The sequence below is a fragment of the Rutilus rutilus genome, assembly GCF_951802725.1.
Source record: "Rutilus rutilus genome assembly, chromosome: 2".
In the NCBI taxonomy this organism is placed as follows: domain Eukaryota; kingdom Metazoa; phylum Chordata; class Actinopteri; order Cypriniformes; family Leuciscidae; genus Rutilus; species Rutilus rutilus.
Window position 1 is genome coordinate 19435150 of NC_140210.1, and position 17206 is coordinate 19452355.

The 17206-nt window shown below is 35.7% G+C and overlaps 1 protein-coding gene across 1 annotated transcript in view; it reads right to left on the reverse strand.

Moving 5' to 3' along the window:
- mtus1b (microtubule associated tumor suppressor 1b) overlaps positions 1–17206 on the reverse strand; it is a 45762-nt gene that overhangs the window by 22404 nt on the left and 6152 nt on the right. Inside the window, exons 2-6 of the mRNA XM_084395808.1 lie at positions 13967–15523; positions 11943–12090; positions 7228–7419; positions 4279–4419; positions 2757–2861 (exon numbers count right to left, since the gene is read on the reverse strand). Of these exons, the coding sequence (XP_084251934.1) occupies positions 2757–2861; positions 4279–4419; positions 7228–7419; positions 11943–12090; positions 13967–15361 (1981 nt within the window). The 5' untranslated portion in view covers positions 15362–15523. The remainder of the gene's footprint in view (positions 1–2756; positions 2862–4278; positions 4420–7227; positions 7420–11942; positions 12091–13966; positions 15524–17206) is intronic.

Genomic DNA, 17206 nt, shown 5'->3' on the forward strand with positions numbered 1-17206 from the left:
GAAAAAAATCAAGAAATTTCTCAGCTGAAGAAAAAAAAAAAAGAAGAAGAAAAAAAAGAAAACCGGAATGTTCACTATAGAAAGAAAAATCTATTTGTCACATTCCAGTGCAAAAGTCTTCTTAAGATGAGGGGGGAAGTCAAATCAACAATTTAAGTGAAAAGGAAGAAAAACATAGGCTATTTTTAAAAATCTCAAAGTCTCCCAAAAAAAATCACGAATGCTCCTACTAAAACACCAAGGTGATGATGAAGACTGGATTGGGAATGATGAGCAGCTCTTTCAGCGGTGTCCTCTTGGATGCTGAACCAGCCAGTGTCTCATATATTCTGCTCCCCTCTCTCACTTTCGCGCAAACGTGCACACGCTAATCCTTTATGTGTGTTGCACACGCACACACACACACAAAGCCAAGCTCTCTGTAGTTCAACACACACACACACTCGTGTACTCAGAAGGGGGGATGGAGGGATAGAGGCAATGTAAGAGGGAAGGGGAGGGAGTGAGCACAGAGCGGGGAGTAGGCGGTTTATGAGTAATGCCGTTCTCTCACTCCCTCTCTCTTGGCTACAGTATGGGTATGAGGATGGAAGATGATGCATTTGAAGATTATAGATTGTGATTTACAATTACACAGCAAAAAAAAATCTGAATTGGTATTTTTGTATATAGAAAATCTATAAATCCTGTATTTGAGGAGCAAAATTGTGCAAAAAAAAAAAAAATAAGATTCGATTTTAGAGAATATTCTAAATATATCTTGATATGTATTATTTTCTAGTTTTAAGTGTTTTAAATGTAACACAATTTGGTGAGTTTTGTTGTTGTTGCTTAAAACAAAGACAAACCAACAATGAGGTAAGAATTCAAGATGTACTTCATTATTTAATTCAAGATATATTCTCTGAAAAAAAATGACAAAAAGAACAAAGAAAAGAAAACATTTTTCTAAATATATATTTTAGTTTTTGGTGAACTATTCCTTTAACTAATTCATTTTATTGAATTTACTTGAACACTTGAATTTACTTTTCATAGATTTCATTTTATTCATATTTCATAGGCATAAAGTCCTTATTAGACCCTAATCTTGCCTCATGTCATTATCTTTCTTATAACTCCTCTTCTCTCCCTCTTTCCTCTCTTTTTTCGGGCGCCTTCTCTCAGACATCTATTTACCGTTTATGTATCTTCCAAGCTGCAGGCTTCCTGAATGGATGCCTTTGTTGGATAAAGAAAAAGAAATGGAGAGAAAGAGAGTGAGAGAGAAACAAGCGCCTCAGAATACTGATGAGTGACACTGCTGAATAGAGAGACGTCAAGCAGCACATGATTGGCTGTGTTCTGACACTATTGTGCTTCCTTATTCATCACTAAAGGCCAACAGCTGCACGGTCAGAGCAACATAAATTAGGGGTGGAGGTGGTGCGTATGGGTAAAATTCTGTTAAAGTCAAGATGTTTGTAAGTAAAGCAAGATGGAAAGGCAAGAAATGCCAAGAAATATGCATTGGTTGGGTAAACTTGTTGTGAATGTGACTGGAATTTTAGCCTGAGGATGTCTATGGCATTTATGTTCTGCACTGCACAGTAAGTCACACAAGGTTACAAAACAAGGGAAAAATAAATGTGTGTATTAAACCCACAATTAAACGTACTTACAGAACGTACTTACACAATACTTAAAAATACACACTACAAAGTTGACAACTATAGAGTCCAACAGTGCCCGTCCACTTTTTCAGCGCTGTTGGTTCCGGAAGTATTTTTTCCATTCATTTCTCCCATAGGGATTTCAAAAAAGTCTTCATTAAAGCATTATAAGCCATGAATCAAGGCAACCAGCTATTAAGTGAATCATAACATTACAAACTTTGATTGGAAGCAAAAACAAAATACAAGGTCTTAAACTGTGTACTTAAAATCAAAATGTAAGCTTTTTAGCTTTTAGTATGAATATGTTAGCCTTAAGGTTATGAATAAGCTGGCGTGTTCCAAACCAATGACAACATTCACATTTAGGAGATATAAGCATTCAAAACTTACAGTCTCTCACTTCCGCTAAAATGGATCACAGATTTTTATGACATCACCGTGGACTTAAGCTTCTCATCGCATCTTCTGTCCAATCAAATGCTCTCTAGAATCTAAAGCGTCCCACCCCCCCTATGCTATAAATACCACCTGACCAAAGCGACCGCTGACATGTCACGGAGCAATAAGGGTTGCAGATGTCTGTTCGGATGCTCAAACGCTCAAGTTTTATTCCGGTTTCCAATTGTACGTTGGTTAAGAATGAATTGGCTAGAATTTATTCACACCTCTACTATTGGACCCAACGTATCATCAGCGCTCGGATTCGCTTCCATGGTGCTGTCAAGTACGACTTGAAGTCTGTGAGCTAAACTAAACGCTACTGGCTATTTGAGAAGGGGGAGGAGCCATTCAATATGTCCCGCCTTAGCTTCCTGTTTCAGTGGAAATTACGTCAACGCATCATACAAAGCTGCGCGTTCCAAGGCACTTCAGTAGGCCTTAAACAACTTTAGTGAGGGAAAGAACTACAATCCCATGAGGCATTGCAACAGCATAATTGAATTAAAAATGATGGAGAAATATAAAACTACACAGGTAAAAATTGAATTGAAATGACTTAATAAACACATCAGTGCAGACTGATCACATTATTCTATAGACAACACAGCAATGGTAGAATGTAAATGGATACAGACACACACAATCAAATGATCTCCTTACCTATTACTGATGATGAGCGAATAAGTCGTGCAGATCCACTGCGCTGCAAAGCATTCTGGTTAGTCTTAGCTGTCCCATGGCTGGTCACAGCTGGGGCTTTCAGCCCTATTAAAATAGTGCAGAAGAAATCAAACTTCATGTTAACAGATTGTGCAGTGGAAGGTTTCAGTGACTGAGTCAGATGTCCTGTAGAGGCTGTATGTGCATGTGTGTTTTAATAGCAGTGGGTGGGACAGGGTGGGACAGGGCGGGGCAGAAAGAATGCTGCTAAACCTTCACCGCCATCTTTACACTCAAAGCAATTAGCAAGGCAATCAATATTAACTATAAACAATATGTGTATCTTGTTTTGTGGCGTCAAAAGTTTGGGGTTGGTAAAATATTGTAATGGTTTTTGAAGAAGTCTCTTGTGCTCACCAAGGCTGCATTTTTATGTAATCAGAAATACAGGGAAAACACTAACATTGTGAAATATTAATGCAATTTAAAATAATTCTGTTTCCTAAATGTTTTCTATTTGAATATATATTTAAAATGTAATTTATTCATGTGATGGCAAAGCTGAATTTTCTTTACTCCAGTCTTCAGAGGCACATTCAGAAATCATTCTAATATGCTGATTTGGTGCTCAAGAAAAAGTTATATAAAGTTATAATATGGTTTGGAAACTGTGATACATTTTTTGAAAAAGTTCAAGAGAACAGCATTTATTGGAAATAAAAATCTTTTGTAAAATTATAAATGTATTTACTGTCAAATGTTTATCAATTTGATGTGTCCTTGTTGAATAAAACCATTAATTTCTTTAAAAAAACTAATCTTACTGACCACAAACTTTTCAATGATAATGAATATTAAGATTTTTTGTGATTTGTGAAATCACAAAAAATCTTAATATTCATTATCAATGAAAAGTTTGTGGTAATCATCAGTAATATATATATATATATTTTTTTTTTCTATTATCGATATATCCAAGATATATATATATATTTGAAATATCTCTTAATATTTAATTCATCTAATTGTGCTTCTAGGGTTAATTTATCTTGGTTTTTGGATGTTTTAAGGATATTTTTTAAACAATCGAAAAATACTAAAGAAGAGGATATTTGTGTATGATTTGCATAACATTTTTTACCTTCCATATTAAAAGATCTAATCTAATCTATTTCTATCATAACAATAGAAAATGAATTACAATAATGAATTAGGGTATTAGAATCTTTTTAAAAACCTATTAAGAGGGGTATATGGTTGTAATCAGATTGTGATTTTGAACTAAAATAACATCAAAGGAGTTCTAATTGCAGTGTCATTAGCTTAAGACAATCAGAGCTTTCCCACTGATTAATGATTATAGACGCCAAAGAGAGTGAGTTTCCCTTTGAGCCTGTTTTGATGTGTAAATAATGAATGTTGAGAGACAGATGAATGTGGACTCTGATAAACATGAAAATAAGTGTGACTGTTAGACAGAGTTCGTGAGATTAGAAGATTAAAACTTCACGTTTCCCCTCACCTGTCACGGGTTTAGACGGTGTGGAGCTCGCTCTGCTGCGGTGACCTGATACAGGTTTGATAACTAGAGACTTTCCTTGAATCTGGGATGTGGGTGATTGTTTGACAGACTTCTCCTCACTCTTCATCCCTTCAACAGTAACTGATCAAAGACAAATCACCACATCACATTATAAAATAATATTGTGTACAATGCAGTAAACCCTATTTTCAAATTATATTTGATCTTTTTTTTTGTATCTTAAATATAAATGTACAGGCTTGTTTCATGCACTTAGTTCATCTTTTTATTATTTCACTTAAATTTTGTGATATTTGTTGATACAGTTGATCTTTAAATGTCTATATATCTCACAACATGTCTTAATATCTTAATCAGTTTCTTCTCTGGTAAACAAATCTTATAAATAAAAAAACCCAGATTTAAGATTTAATTTCCTTGAATTCTTCAAATTATTTAATATGTTCAAAAAATGCAATTAGTAAAAGACCAGATCAGTTAGAAACAAAGCTAAGCAATTGGTCCCAGCACAACAACATGATTACTTTATCAGTTAATCGTTCAAATAAAAGGCTTTTGTGTCAGTATTAATGGGCAATTTTGTCGGGAATTTACCTTGAAAATCTTCTTTATTCATTAGTCAAACACATTCACATGCATTCCTATTGAAACTAGTGCTCATTGCTCTAATTTACCATGGCAACCCAGTGGCGATCTTGTTTTTTCTTGAATTTAAGTTCAGAGTATGGGACAGCAGGAAAGTGTGGGAATAAACTAATCATAATTCTGATAGGGTGTTGTGTGGAGGATGTTGTGAGTAATGTCTACAGCGCACAGCTTTGGAATGGCAGAGATTGTATTGTATATGAGTTGCTCACAGTCACAGCAAAACTCTGAGCAGATGTGACCTTTGACCTGAGGATAGGAATGAGGGCAGTCTGAGCCCTGAAGATTTCATTGAAGCTCAGAGAGAAAGTGTGAGAAACTATGCATCTCTAATGTTAAAACCATGGTACTTTGATAAACGAATATGATAATGACTGATTTCCATATACACGTTTCATTTATCTGGTAAATTTATCTTGTTACTTTTTTACTGGAAAACAATGCAAAATAAATTAAGAAAATTATTATATGCAGCGTGAGAAGGAGGAAAGCATGTATTTTAGTGCTAAGAGGTTTTCAAGTATGTCAAGATGCAGATGGTGACTTAGAGGGATAGTTCACCCAAAAATGAAAATCATCCTATTATTTACTCACCCTCAAGCCATCCTAGATGTATATGACTTTCTTCTTTCAGACGAACACAATCAGGATATATATATATAAAAATATCCTGGCTCTTCCAAGCTTTATAATGGTAGTGAATGAGGGGCGAGATTTTGAAACCTAAAACAATGCATCCAAACCCCAAAACAGTTAATAAAGACCTTCTGACGCGAAAATAAGGGTTTTTGTAAGAAAAATATCCATATTTAAAACTTTATTACCTATAATAACTAGCTTCCGGCAGACAGCCGTACACATTGATTTGCGGCGGAAAAAGTGACCTCTGACCCAACGCATGACGAATGTGGAAGTGCAAAGGATAGAGCAAAACAAAACACCGGTCTCAAATTAGAAATCTAAAATGAGAACTTTCAAAAGATATGTCGGAGGATTTCGATATAAGAGAAGAGATGCTTGAGTTTGTTGCGTTACTCTTGTTGCGCAAGTCGATGTGTGCAGTATGCGTACGTACGGTCGTCTGCCGGAAGCTAGTTATTATAGTTAATAAAGCTTTAAATAAGGATATTTTTCTTACACAAGCGTATCGCTTCGCTTCAGAAGGCCTTTATTAAAGGGTAACTCCCGCCAAAATTGAACCTAGGCTCTTTTTGTTAACCTAACCGAGTCAAACTTTCGTGTAAAAGCATAATTAGAATGTAAACGCCACTTTAAGTTTGACTGTATTTTCGTTTTAGCCCCATGCACTCCCATTCAAAAGGCATTTTGACCTAAAACGAAAATACAGTCAATCTTAAATGTGTCATTTTCATTCTAATTATGCTTTTACACAAAAGTTTGACTCGGGTAGATTAACAAAAAGAGCCTAGGTTCAATTTTGCCGAGAGTTACCCTTTAAAGGGATACTCCACTTTTTTTGGAAATAGGCTCATTTTACAACTCCCCCAGAGTTAAAGAGTTGAGTTTTACCGTTTTCGAATCCATTCAGCCGATCTTACCACTTTTAGCATAGCTTAGCATAGATCATTGAATCGGACATGACCATTAGCATCTCTCTCAAAAAAATGACCAAAGAGTTTCGATATTTTTCCTATTTAAAACTTGACTCTTCTGTAGTTACATCATGTACTAAGACCGACAGAAAATGTAAAGTTGTAATTTTCTAGGCTGATATGGCTAGGAACTATACTCTCATTCCTGCGTAATAATCAAGAAACTTTGCTGCCGTACCATGAGTGCAGCAGGCGTAATGATATGACGCAGCGCCTGAAAATAGTCCCCAGCTCAGTAACTTCCAACGTGACCGGGACTAAGTTTGTCTAACCTGTTAGACCTATTTTCAGGCGCTGCGTCATATCATTACGCCTGCTGCACTCATGGTACGGCAGCAAAGTTTCTTGATTATTACGCAGGAATGAGAGTATAGTTTAACTCTGGGGGAGTTGTAAAATGAGCCTATTTCCAAAAAAAGTGGAGTATCCCTTTAACCCCCCAGAGCCGTGTGGAGTACTTTTATGATGGGTGGATGCACTTTTTTTGGACTTCAAAATCTCGCCCCCATTCACTACAGTTATAAAGCTTGGAAGAGCCAGGATATTTTTAAATATATCTCCAAATGTGTTCGTCTGAAAGAAGACAGTCATATACACCTAGGATGGCTTGAGGGTGAGTAAATTCATTTTTGGGTGAACTAGCCCTTTAAGACTCTTCACAGACACGCACCTTTGTTTACAGCAATACTGTTGCTTTCGCTGATTGTACTTCCCAGTGATGAGGAGCTGGGGCTTGTGGGTAGGCCTTTGACAGGCAGTTTGGAAGAGGCAGCTCTCTGAGGACCCTTACAAAAAGAGCTGGAAACAGAAGTTGGGCTGCAGGGTACTGCGGACTTGTCTGTGGTGCGCATCCTTGGAATACCTAAGCACAAAATAGTTATAATTAAATTCTACTCGCCATCATCACTGATACCGAAGCATATTCCAGCTAGATGTTTTCGAAGCGGTTCTATTCAGCCAGCTGCACTCACAGAGTGTTCAATTATTTAATAAAGACTGCAGTTATATATAGAATATCAATGTGCATTCAGCCATGCATACAAACTGACATGAGCATAGATGACCCTCACTGACCTTCGTGTGTCAGCAGTTTTATTTTTCTGCACTCATCACCTTTCCTCACAAGAAGTTCACCATACAAGGCGGTGTGCTGTCATCTAGCATGCTTTTTATAAAATATGATGGTTTAACTCTGTTTTACACATTTAAAAAAAAAAATAATAATTTTGCCAGGTGCATAAAAACTCATTTTGTTTTCCTAGTTTAGTGCAATGACTAACAGCTGTAGAAATAAAAGCAAAACAAAATAAGTACTTAGAAATATACAGAGCCATTCAAACATTTGAGTTCAGGATTTAAATGTTTTTTAAAGTCTCTTATGCTCAACAAGGCTGCATTTACAGTAAACATACTGTGAATAATAATAAATGAGAAATATTGTGAAATATCATTACAATTTAAAATAACTTATTCAATTCTATACATTTTATTTTAATATATTTTAAAATGTATTCCTGTGATGGTAAAGCTGAATTTTCAACACCATTACTCTAGTCTTTAGTGTCACATGATCCTTCAGAAATCATTCAATAATTTGATTAGAAACTGTGACTGTGAATACATTTTATTTTTTATTTTTTTGGGGATTCTCTGATGTATAGAACGGTCAAAAGATCATAATGTATTTGAAATATAAATCTTTTCTGTCATTATACATGTCTTTACTGTCACTTTTGAAGATTTGAATGCATCCTTGCTGAATAAAAGTATTAATTTCTTTAAAAGAAATCGTACTGACACCTAACCTTTGAACGGTAGCGTAAATAATATTATAAAATAATATGTATAAAACATATTCCATGTCATTGTTATGAATGTTAACATATTTTTTAGATGAAGGTCAAAGACGAAGCTGTTCAAATATGCTCAAATGTGCTTATGATTTCCGCACCACGGTGAAAAAGTAATTAATTTTCCATTAAATTCAATTTGATCAGTTTTTATAGTACCACCATTGGGAAGTTGCGTTTGCGTCCTTTTCTTTGGGAAATTTGCAATAGTGTGCTGGGAAATCTTGGTGTGTTTCCTGTATCCTGTTTTCTTTTTCTACACTACCGATCAGTTCCTATGTGTGAGAACACTTGCTTGACTTCAATGGGTAGAAGCTGTATGTGTTATTGTGAATTAAAGAGGGAGAGAGACGACACCTCACACAAGCACATCCTGTACTGTACATAATGTAAGGTCTTCTGGGGGCACTGCTATGGAGACCAACCAACACAAATATCACTTTATGCCAGCTGGTGTTTTTACATGCAGGTTTGAATCTGTTGGTTAAGTACAGAGAGATTCTTCACTTTCTCCAGAGTCTGATCCAGAAACAACTCTCTGAACTCCCTGCTCTTTCCTCTCCTAAGTTTTTAAACGGCACCGAATTCAAAAGCAGCGAGACCAATAAATGAGATAAATGCCACCTGTTGGAGAACACAGGCTACTGCATTTTGCTTGTTCACTTCCAGGCAAAGTCTGACTTTGGGTTTTTAATTTGAAAGTACTTATCTGATCACTTGTGGCTATCAGCTACTAAAACAAGATAAGGAAAGCAAACAAACACATAGAAAGAGGTCTCCGACAAGTGGCACAGCTACGGTTTTGTGGCCAAGCGGATAGGATGTGTACAGGGCATTTCACAGCCAACAGTGTCATAAATTTGTAATGATATTGTAATATATTATATATTGTGAATGTAATATGTATTTATATATGTAAATATATTAAAATATATTTATTATTATGATATATAATAAACTGTAATATTGTGAAATATCATTACAACTTAAAATAGCTGTTTTCTTTTTGAATATATTTTAAAATGACTTTTTAATTTACTTTAAAATTAGTCACATGATCCTTCAGAAATGAGTCTAATATGCTAATTTTGGTGCTCAAGAAACATTTCTTATTATTATCAAATGTTGAAAACAGTTGGAAACTGTAATACACTTTCTTTTCAGGATTCTTTGATAAATCCAAAGTTCAAAAGAACAGTATTTATGCGAAATGGAAATCTTCTGTAACATTAAAAATGTCTTCACTTTAATTTCTATTCAAGTTAATGCTGAATAAAAGTATTATTTTCTTTCAAAAAAAAAAAAATAAATTTTTTTTTTGAATGGTAGTGTGTACAAGTAGGCCTATTATACTTTTATGATATCCAAATAAGATAACAGTTGATCAGAAACATTTTTGAGTGAAATTTATATATGACCATAAATATAATGACTTAAATATGTTCATATATTAAAGGTGCAGATTTTGCTAATAATGTCCTTTAGTTAATATCACTGCAACACAGTCCACTTATTGAACCACTAATTTATAATCAATAATCTTGTGCTTTATACAAAGAACAATTATACAAATTATTTATAACAAATATTTGACGTAAATCACTGATTTTATCCCCATAACTATTCAGCTTGATGAAGTCAATATATAAACATAAAGATTGTAAGAGCAACTTTATACCTTTATGATGTAAGTCCCTTATTTTCATTAAATGAATTATTTATTTTCAAACGCATTATGAACATAAAATATGCCATTGTTTCCTGAGACTGACCCCACCGTAACAGATATCCTTCAACACAAAACTTTCCCCTGATTGTCAACTATTAAATTGTGGAGCAAAAGTCACAGAGTGGGCCTGTGGTCTCTGTGGAGAAACAAGACGACGATTGTCTAGTTGGAATGTGACCTTCTCTCCTTGATTCAATTTTACTTTTCATTGACACTGAAACATGACACACACAAACATATAGAATATGGCCCCTGAAACCACATGCACCCGAACATATCCCTGCATCCACATGTAATGAAAGAAAGAGGAAGCGCAAAAGAGACAGAGAAAGAAAGGATGTGTCACAGAGGAAGGTTAAGTTACGGGACAACCCCAAACGTTTCAAAAGTGTAGACACACACACACACTGAGCGCAATGTCGTTTTCTGACCAACACAGGAAAACTGCCTTAGGCAACACACATGAATGGACAGACACACACACACGATGGGATGGGTGGAGGGAAAGAGAGAGGATGACAAAAAAGCGAGAGAAATGAATGGACAATATGAGATAGGAAACAGAAGTTAAGTGCAGTGTTAAACTCAAGTGTGTGTTATGGCTTTAAATGCTGAACATGTGGCCACAGAAAGAGAGGAGAGTTACGTAACACTACGCAGAGTTTGGAACTTATTAACACCAGCTGCGGCTTCCCACTCACTCGATAACCCAGACACATGTTAGATTCACTAGCAGGACATTTTATAGGCCTAATGGGTTTTAAATGAAGGCGCATTTAAATACAACCCAAATTCTCGCACAAACCTGTTGATATCAGTCGATTTAAAGCAACACAGTCATTTATGATACTTTGAAATAATGAGTACCACTATAAATGTTCTGTTTGTCCCCAGAAGTTTGAAGTTAAATCTGACAAAACCTTCCATTTGAGGGCGTCCGAGGACATCCTTAAAACGGGATCATAAATAATGTTTTTTTTACACAACATAATGCAAAAAAACTTTTGGGTTTAGGTAATTATTTCTTGTATTATTATTTTTTAATTGTTAGTAATTGAAGAAGGGATGGAGAAGTCGATTATTTGACAAAATAAATTATAAAATTATAAATTATAAAAAATAATACAAGATAATAATAAAATATATACACTATAGTTTTTTTTTTGCTTTTTTTGATTGGCAATAATTTTTCTGTTTTTGAAAGAGGTCTCTTAATATAAAGCAAATTACTTAATCTTAAAGCTAATCAAGCTAAACTAATGATTGTTATTATTTATGTTTTTAATTTGACTTTTTTGGGATCAGTAAGATATTAATATTTTTATTTAGCAAGGATGCAATAATGATTAAAAGTGTTTTACTGAATTGGTGAGCTTTTAATCATTATTGCATCCTTGCTAAATAAAAATATTAATTTCTTAAAAAAAAGTTTCTCAATTTCTCATAAATATAACAATCATTATAGTTTAGCTTAATTGGCTTTAAGATTAAGTAATATGCTTTAAATAAAAAAAATAAAAAATTTTTTTTTAAATCACAACCCTGCAATGTCAAAATAAATTGCAAACGTGCAGCAGAAAGGCTGAATTTTAGAAAGGAAGAATTTTAGATTCCTCACTCTAGCACAGTTACCTGAACTGTGACAGTGATGCAGGTACAACACTTCTAATATCAGTAGAAGCTTACAGGAAGCATTACACAGAACAAAACAAACCTAGAGGCTTTTCCACTGTAGCGTTAACTCTTGTCTACTTCCTTAAACAATGCCTGTGAGATTATGTTCTGTGTTAAACAAGCAAAACTCACCAGCCGGCTGAACCGCTCGTCCTCCCGGTGGACCCAGACTACCTGTGGGTCGGGCTTCTCTGTTAGAGGGCTTCAGTCTGGGTTCTGGGGGTCCAGAGGTGGAAGTACTGTTAGTCCCTAGAGACGGTCCCAGCTTGGAAGACACAGTCTGGAGAAAGAGTCGTTGGTTAGTCACAGCATCCCAAGCCAGAGATCCCAACTCTGGGCGCCGCAGGGTAACCATAGTGTTGGCCATTCCACAGAACAGACAGAAAATGTGCAGCGGTACAGAGAGAGAGAGAAGCGAGAGCGCTGAAGGAGAGGCGAGGAGGAGCGGAAAGGAGGGAGGGGAAATAAGACTCGCCTGCTACAAAAAAAAAAAGCAGAAGAAGAAAAAAAAGAAAAAAGCAAAGGGAAAAACGTTTCTATTGTGTTATTCCCTCAGGGCTTCTGATGCCAGGACCAGCCCAGATCTTTTCCTTTTTTCCCCCCTCGTTATTAAACACTCAACACACACATGGAGTGAGTTTGTGGAAAGATTCTGTTGTCTGAATCAGTGTTCACGAGTCCTCTAAACTAAGGAATGTTTCCCTCCACGTTCTGTTCCTTTCCCTCCAAGACAGTTGTTTTACTGGCAAAAACATCTCACTCATGTTCTCTAACCAAGCTGAAAAAGGCAGGAAAGTGAGAGAGGGAACTGGCTCTTGGGTGTTTCTTAACAGTGATAATAAAGCAGAAACATGCAAAAGCACTTGCTGTAAGACTCTGGACAGTGAACATATTTAAAACCTCTAATCACAGTATTTACATTTGAAAAAACCTTTTGTTAGGTCTTCATTTATTTTTGACGTTTGGTTCGACCCAAGCTAATAACACATTTAAGCCTGAATAACAGCATAGCACAATCATGTGATGGCACGTATAGAGTCGGACTTGTTGAAGCAGTTCTCCTCATAAGGAGAAGATTGACATGGAAACAGACAGCTGCTGTTAATATGTTGCTTTAAATTAACATTTCAGTTTAAGTAGACCAAGAGTTGGATGTATGACTATAAATGACACAAACAACTTGAAAGGTCTATCTGATCACATTTAACACAAGTTGAGGATCAAGAATACTTCTTAAACATGCAAATAAACATGTTTTAACTGGCTGAGCTCTCAGTCTGACTCTTTCTGTGCATCCCAGTAGAGATTATTTGACAAAAGATGCTTCATTATACATGTAAATGTGAATATTAAAGTTTTAATCATAGTAAACTTTAGATAAATAATCTGTAAAGTTTTCATAATAATACTAAAAACATTCTGAATCTAAATAAAAAAACGAATTAATGCTTTAATATTAATGCAATTTAAATAAACAACAATAATAATATAAACTATAATGAACATTTTAATAATAATAAAAGTTGTTGATAAATAATAAAAACACAAATAAAACTTAATAGTAGCAATAGTAAAATTTAAATAAACCTCTAACTTTCTAAATGTAAAAACATGTATATAAAATACTAATAAAAGTACTAATAATAGTAAAATGTAAATAAACCTAAATAAATGTAACTAAAATGTAGAAAAACCTTCTAATTGTAAAAACTAAATGTACTAAATAGATGCTTTAATATTAATAAGGTTTAAATAAACTTTAATAAAAGGTAAAAGGTAAAGTATTAATTAAATAATAATATTTTATAGTTTTAATAACAGTAAAATTTCAAAATAAATAAACCTTAATAAAAGTTTTAGTAATAATAAAAGTTACTGTTACTAATGTATCTACTGTTACTTTGTTACTAAAATGTAAAAAAAGAAAGAAAATTGTATCAGTTTAATAATAGTAAAATGTAAATAAATAAACCTTAATAAAAGTTTTCTAAATGTAAAAAAAAAAAAAAAAAAAACGTCCTTCATATATATATATATATAAAAATGGATTTTTTTTTTTTTTAATGCTTAAAATTAGATGATAAAAAGTCAATTATAACAATCAATAATTAAACTGCAGGAGAGAAGCTGAATAAGAGGACAACTGAATCACTAACCTTGCTGTTACTCTTAGAGGTTTCTTCCCCAGCTTGTTGAGGTTCTCCTTCATTTTTTAAATCAGTTGAAGAAGGACATTCTGACTTCATTGCTATTTCTTCTTCTTGTGTTGGCAAGGATAAAGTGTTTACATCTTTCTCCTGACCGCCATTAAATGCACCCTCACTTGGGCAAGTCTTTGTTTCTTTTCCTCTTGTATTGGCTGATGATGATCTGCTTCTTTTTCCAACAGCATTATCTTCCGCCTTCCTACTAGCAGGAACCTTCACACTTCCTGAAGCTGACTGCTTAACATTCGTGTTTGTTTTTGCTGGATTGGCTGATCTTGGCACAGAGGCAGCCCTGGAGATGATCTTGGCCTTCACGTTCCTCAGGTCTGGCCTGGGGAACCTCTTCTCCTCAGGTTTTGTGGCTTTGGCCAGAGCAGCCCTTGTACGAGGCTTGGCAATAAAATGTCCTCCAAGATCACTGGTCTTTTTTGCTGTGGACTTTGGATGGTTGTCCTCTTTTGAGATGGATAAGCGAGAAGAAGTTGTGTTTCTGGTACTCGTTATTGAAATGGAGACTTTGTTTTCAGGAGACACCACTGTCTCATGCACGACGTGAGTTTTCTGAATGGCTGATGACAACTCAACAGAGACTTCCCCATTTTCGTAGACAACTTCCCTCTGGGGTTCATTCACCGTAGCCATGTTAGGCACTACTGCTGTTTGGCCTTCAGAAATGTCTGGTAAAACACTGTTTGGCATTACCACTTCAGAGCTGGTGGAGACTTCCAGAGCAGAGACAACAACTTGACTTTTCATCATTAATTCTACAGAGGATAAAGAAAGAAAAGAGTCTTCTTCCTCTTCTTCTTTAGTGTCGTCATCATCATCATCATCATTTCCTGAAGAGCACAAGAATGCATCATCACCATCAGTTTGACCAACCTTCTGTGCTACCATCAAAGTGACATTACGGTTGTCATTGTCACTCCAACATTCTTCATTAGCATCCAGATAGACAGACACTGAGTTGTCGTTGTCCTCACTGTAGTCTGGTCTGCAGTCTGGGCTCTGTATGCCCGAATCATCACTGCTGGCCGTTGCTTTTCCCATCTCCACATCTGGCATGTCCACATCTAGAGGACTATCTGTTCTGGCACTACTCAGACTGCTCAAGCTACGCATGGAGTCCGGTGATGTCTCATCTCTATCGTACAGGAGCGAGGTTTTGGATGATGACAGAGAGGACTCAGAGGTGAAAGCGTTGTTACTCTGGTCACTACTGTGTAACGGAAGACACATCCCATGCTGAGATCCCTGAGAAGATCTCTTGGGAAGTGCAGGAGGTGGAAGTGCAGACTTGTTTGTTGGTGGTTCCATGAGGCATGTGGGTTGAGACACTATCATACAGTCAAATCCCCCATAGCTAGATCCAATTCAGCCTTGATAAACAGTTAATACTTAACTTTGTAGAAGATGGGATTACGGTGTTTCTCATCATAGAAAGTCTATTCCTTTGATCATTCAGAAGATGGCGTCCATGGTTTTGCTGACACCCTTTTAATGACTCTAAAAAAACAAGAAAAGACAACAGCATGTCAATTACATTTCATCTAGTCCTGATCTGTACTGTTAGATATGTAAATATTATAGAGCCTGAGATAAACACAGGGAAACCAGGGTCATATAAGAAATTTGACAAAAGATTCCCTTCAAAGTTAGCAAATCTAGATGAGATGACATCAAGCCAGAATCTAATATTTTATAATGGTGTAAACAAGAGCACTACTGCTCCATACTGGCAATTTCACTCGCACTGAATTATTTTAATTTTACATCACTGAATCATTGTCCTGCGATCACTGTGAAGCTGCTTTGTAAATAAAGGTTAGACTAAATAATAAAGGACTTGACTGCCCTCTAGTGGTAACTACTCCTCTGCAAGAAATTAATGTTCAACTTAATATATTATAATGCCATTATACATATGCTGATGTATACATTTAGCTTATATATATATATATATATAATATAATATAAAACATTTTATCTCTCTCTAAGTTGACTCATGAAAGCTGTCAGTCTGCTTGAGTAATGGAAAGCTTGTTCGAAGCTGCCTGCATGAAAACTTCTTTATTTTAGCATAGTTTATGCAAAATCATATGATAGTGCACATGCACGATCAAGTCTGTGTTATGTCAGAGTCACACTTTTCAATTAAATGAGGGTGATAATGTAGGTCAGATAAAAGCTAATAAAAGGAGAAGGCTTTTATTTTGATATTCAGGGCATTCTCTCTCGCACTCACACACACACACACACACACACACACACACACACACAAGGCAATGGTGACAGTTACTTCTACAATGGTGTCCTTGTGTTTCCAGACAAATGCTGAATGGTCCTGACCAAGAGTCTGATTGTTCTGCTCACAAAAACCTTTCGCTGAATACACCAAAAGTCATCTTTTAACACAAAGAACAGGCTGATATCCACCCGGGTTGGGAAGATGAGTGGGTGCCAAAATGCATCTATGCCCTTTCTAAGAGCTGGTGACCTCATGACACTGCAAAAATTCAAGCATTATTTGTGAAGTATTGAGTAATTGACATGGCAACAAATAAGTTGTTGGCAAACTATTCCTCTGTTGACCTTCCTGAGATATGCTTGCGTGGCAGATATGGCTACTGTTGATGAGAGAGCTGCTCACAACATAAGTTCATATATCACTCCGGAGAACGAGATGAGCAAACTTAATGATGCAGAACAGAGACAAAATCGGATCATCTTCTTCTTCAAAACTAATGAGATGTTTAAAAAGCCCTTTGCATGTTAATTTGAACCCCTTAAACTAGAGCTCTCAACATACCTCTACACAATGTTCCACACAATGAATGAACTCTTTACTATGTACTACTGTAAAGTGTTTTACAATCATATCAGGGGGTGTCTCCTCATACACCTCCAGAGTCCAACATCCACTTGGATGATGCGACGGCAGCCTCAGTGCACCACACACCAGCTGTAGGTGCGGAGAGAGAGTTATAGAACCAATTCAGTGGATATGGATTATTAGGAGGCCATGATTGATATGGGCCAATGGAGGGAATTTGTACAGGAGTCAGGACAAAGGCTTTTACAACCCTACTCTTTTACAAGAAGTGCCATAGGATTTTTAATGACCACAGACAGTCACACAGGACCCTGGTTTACATTTGTATCTGAAGAACAGTGCTTGGTACAGTTTTC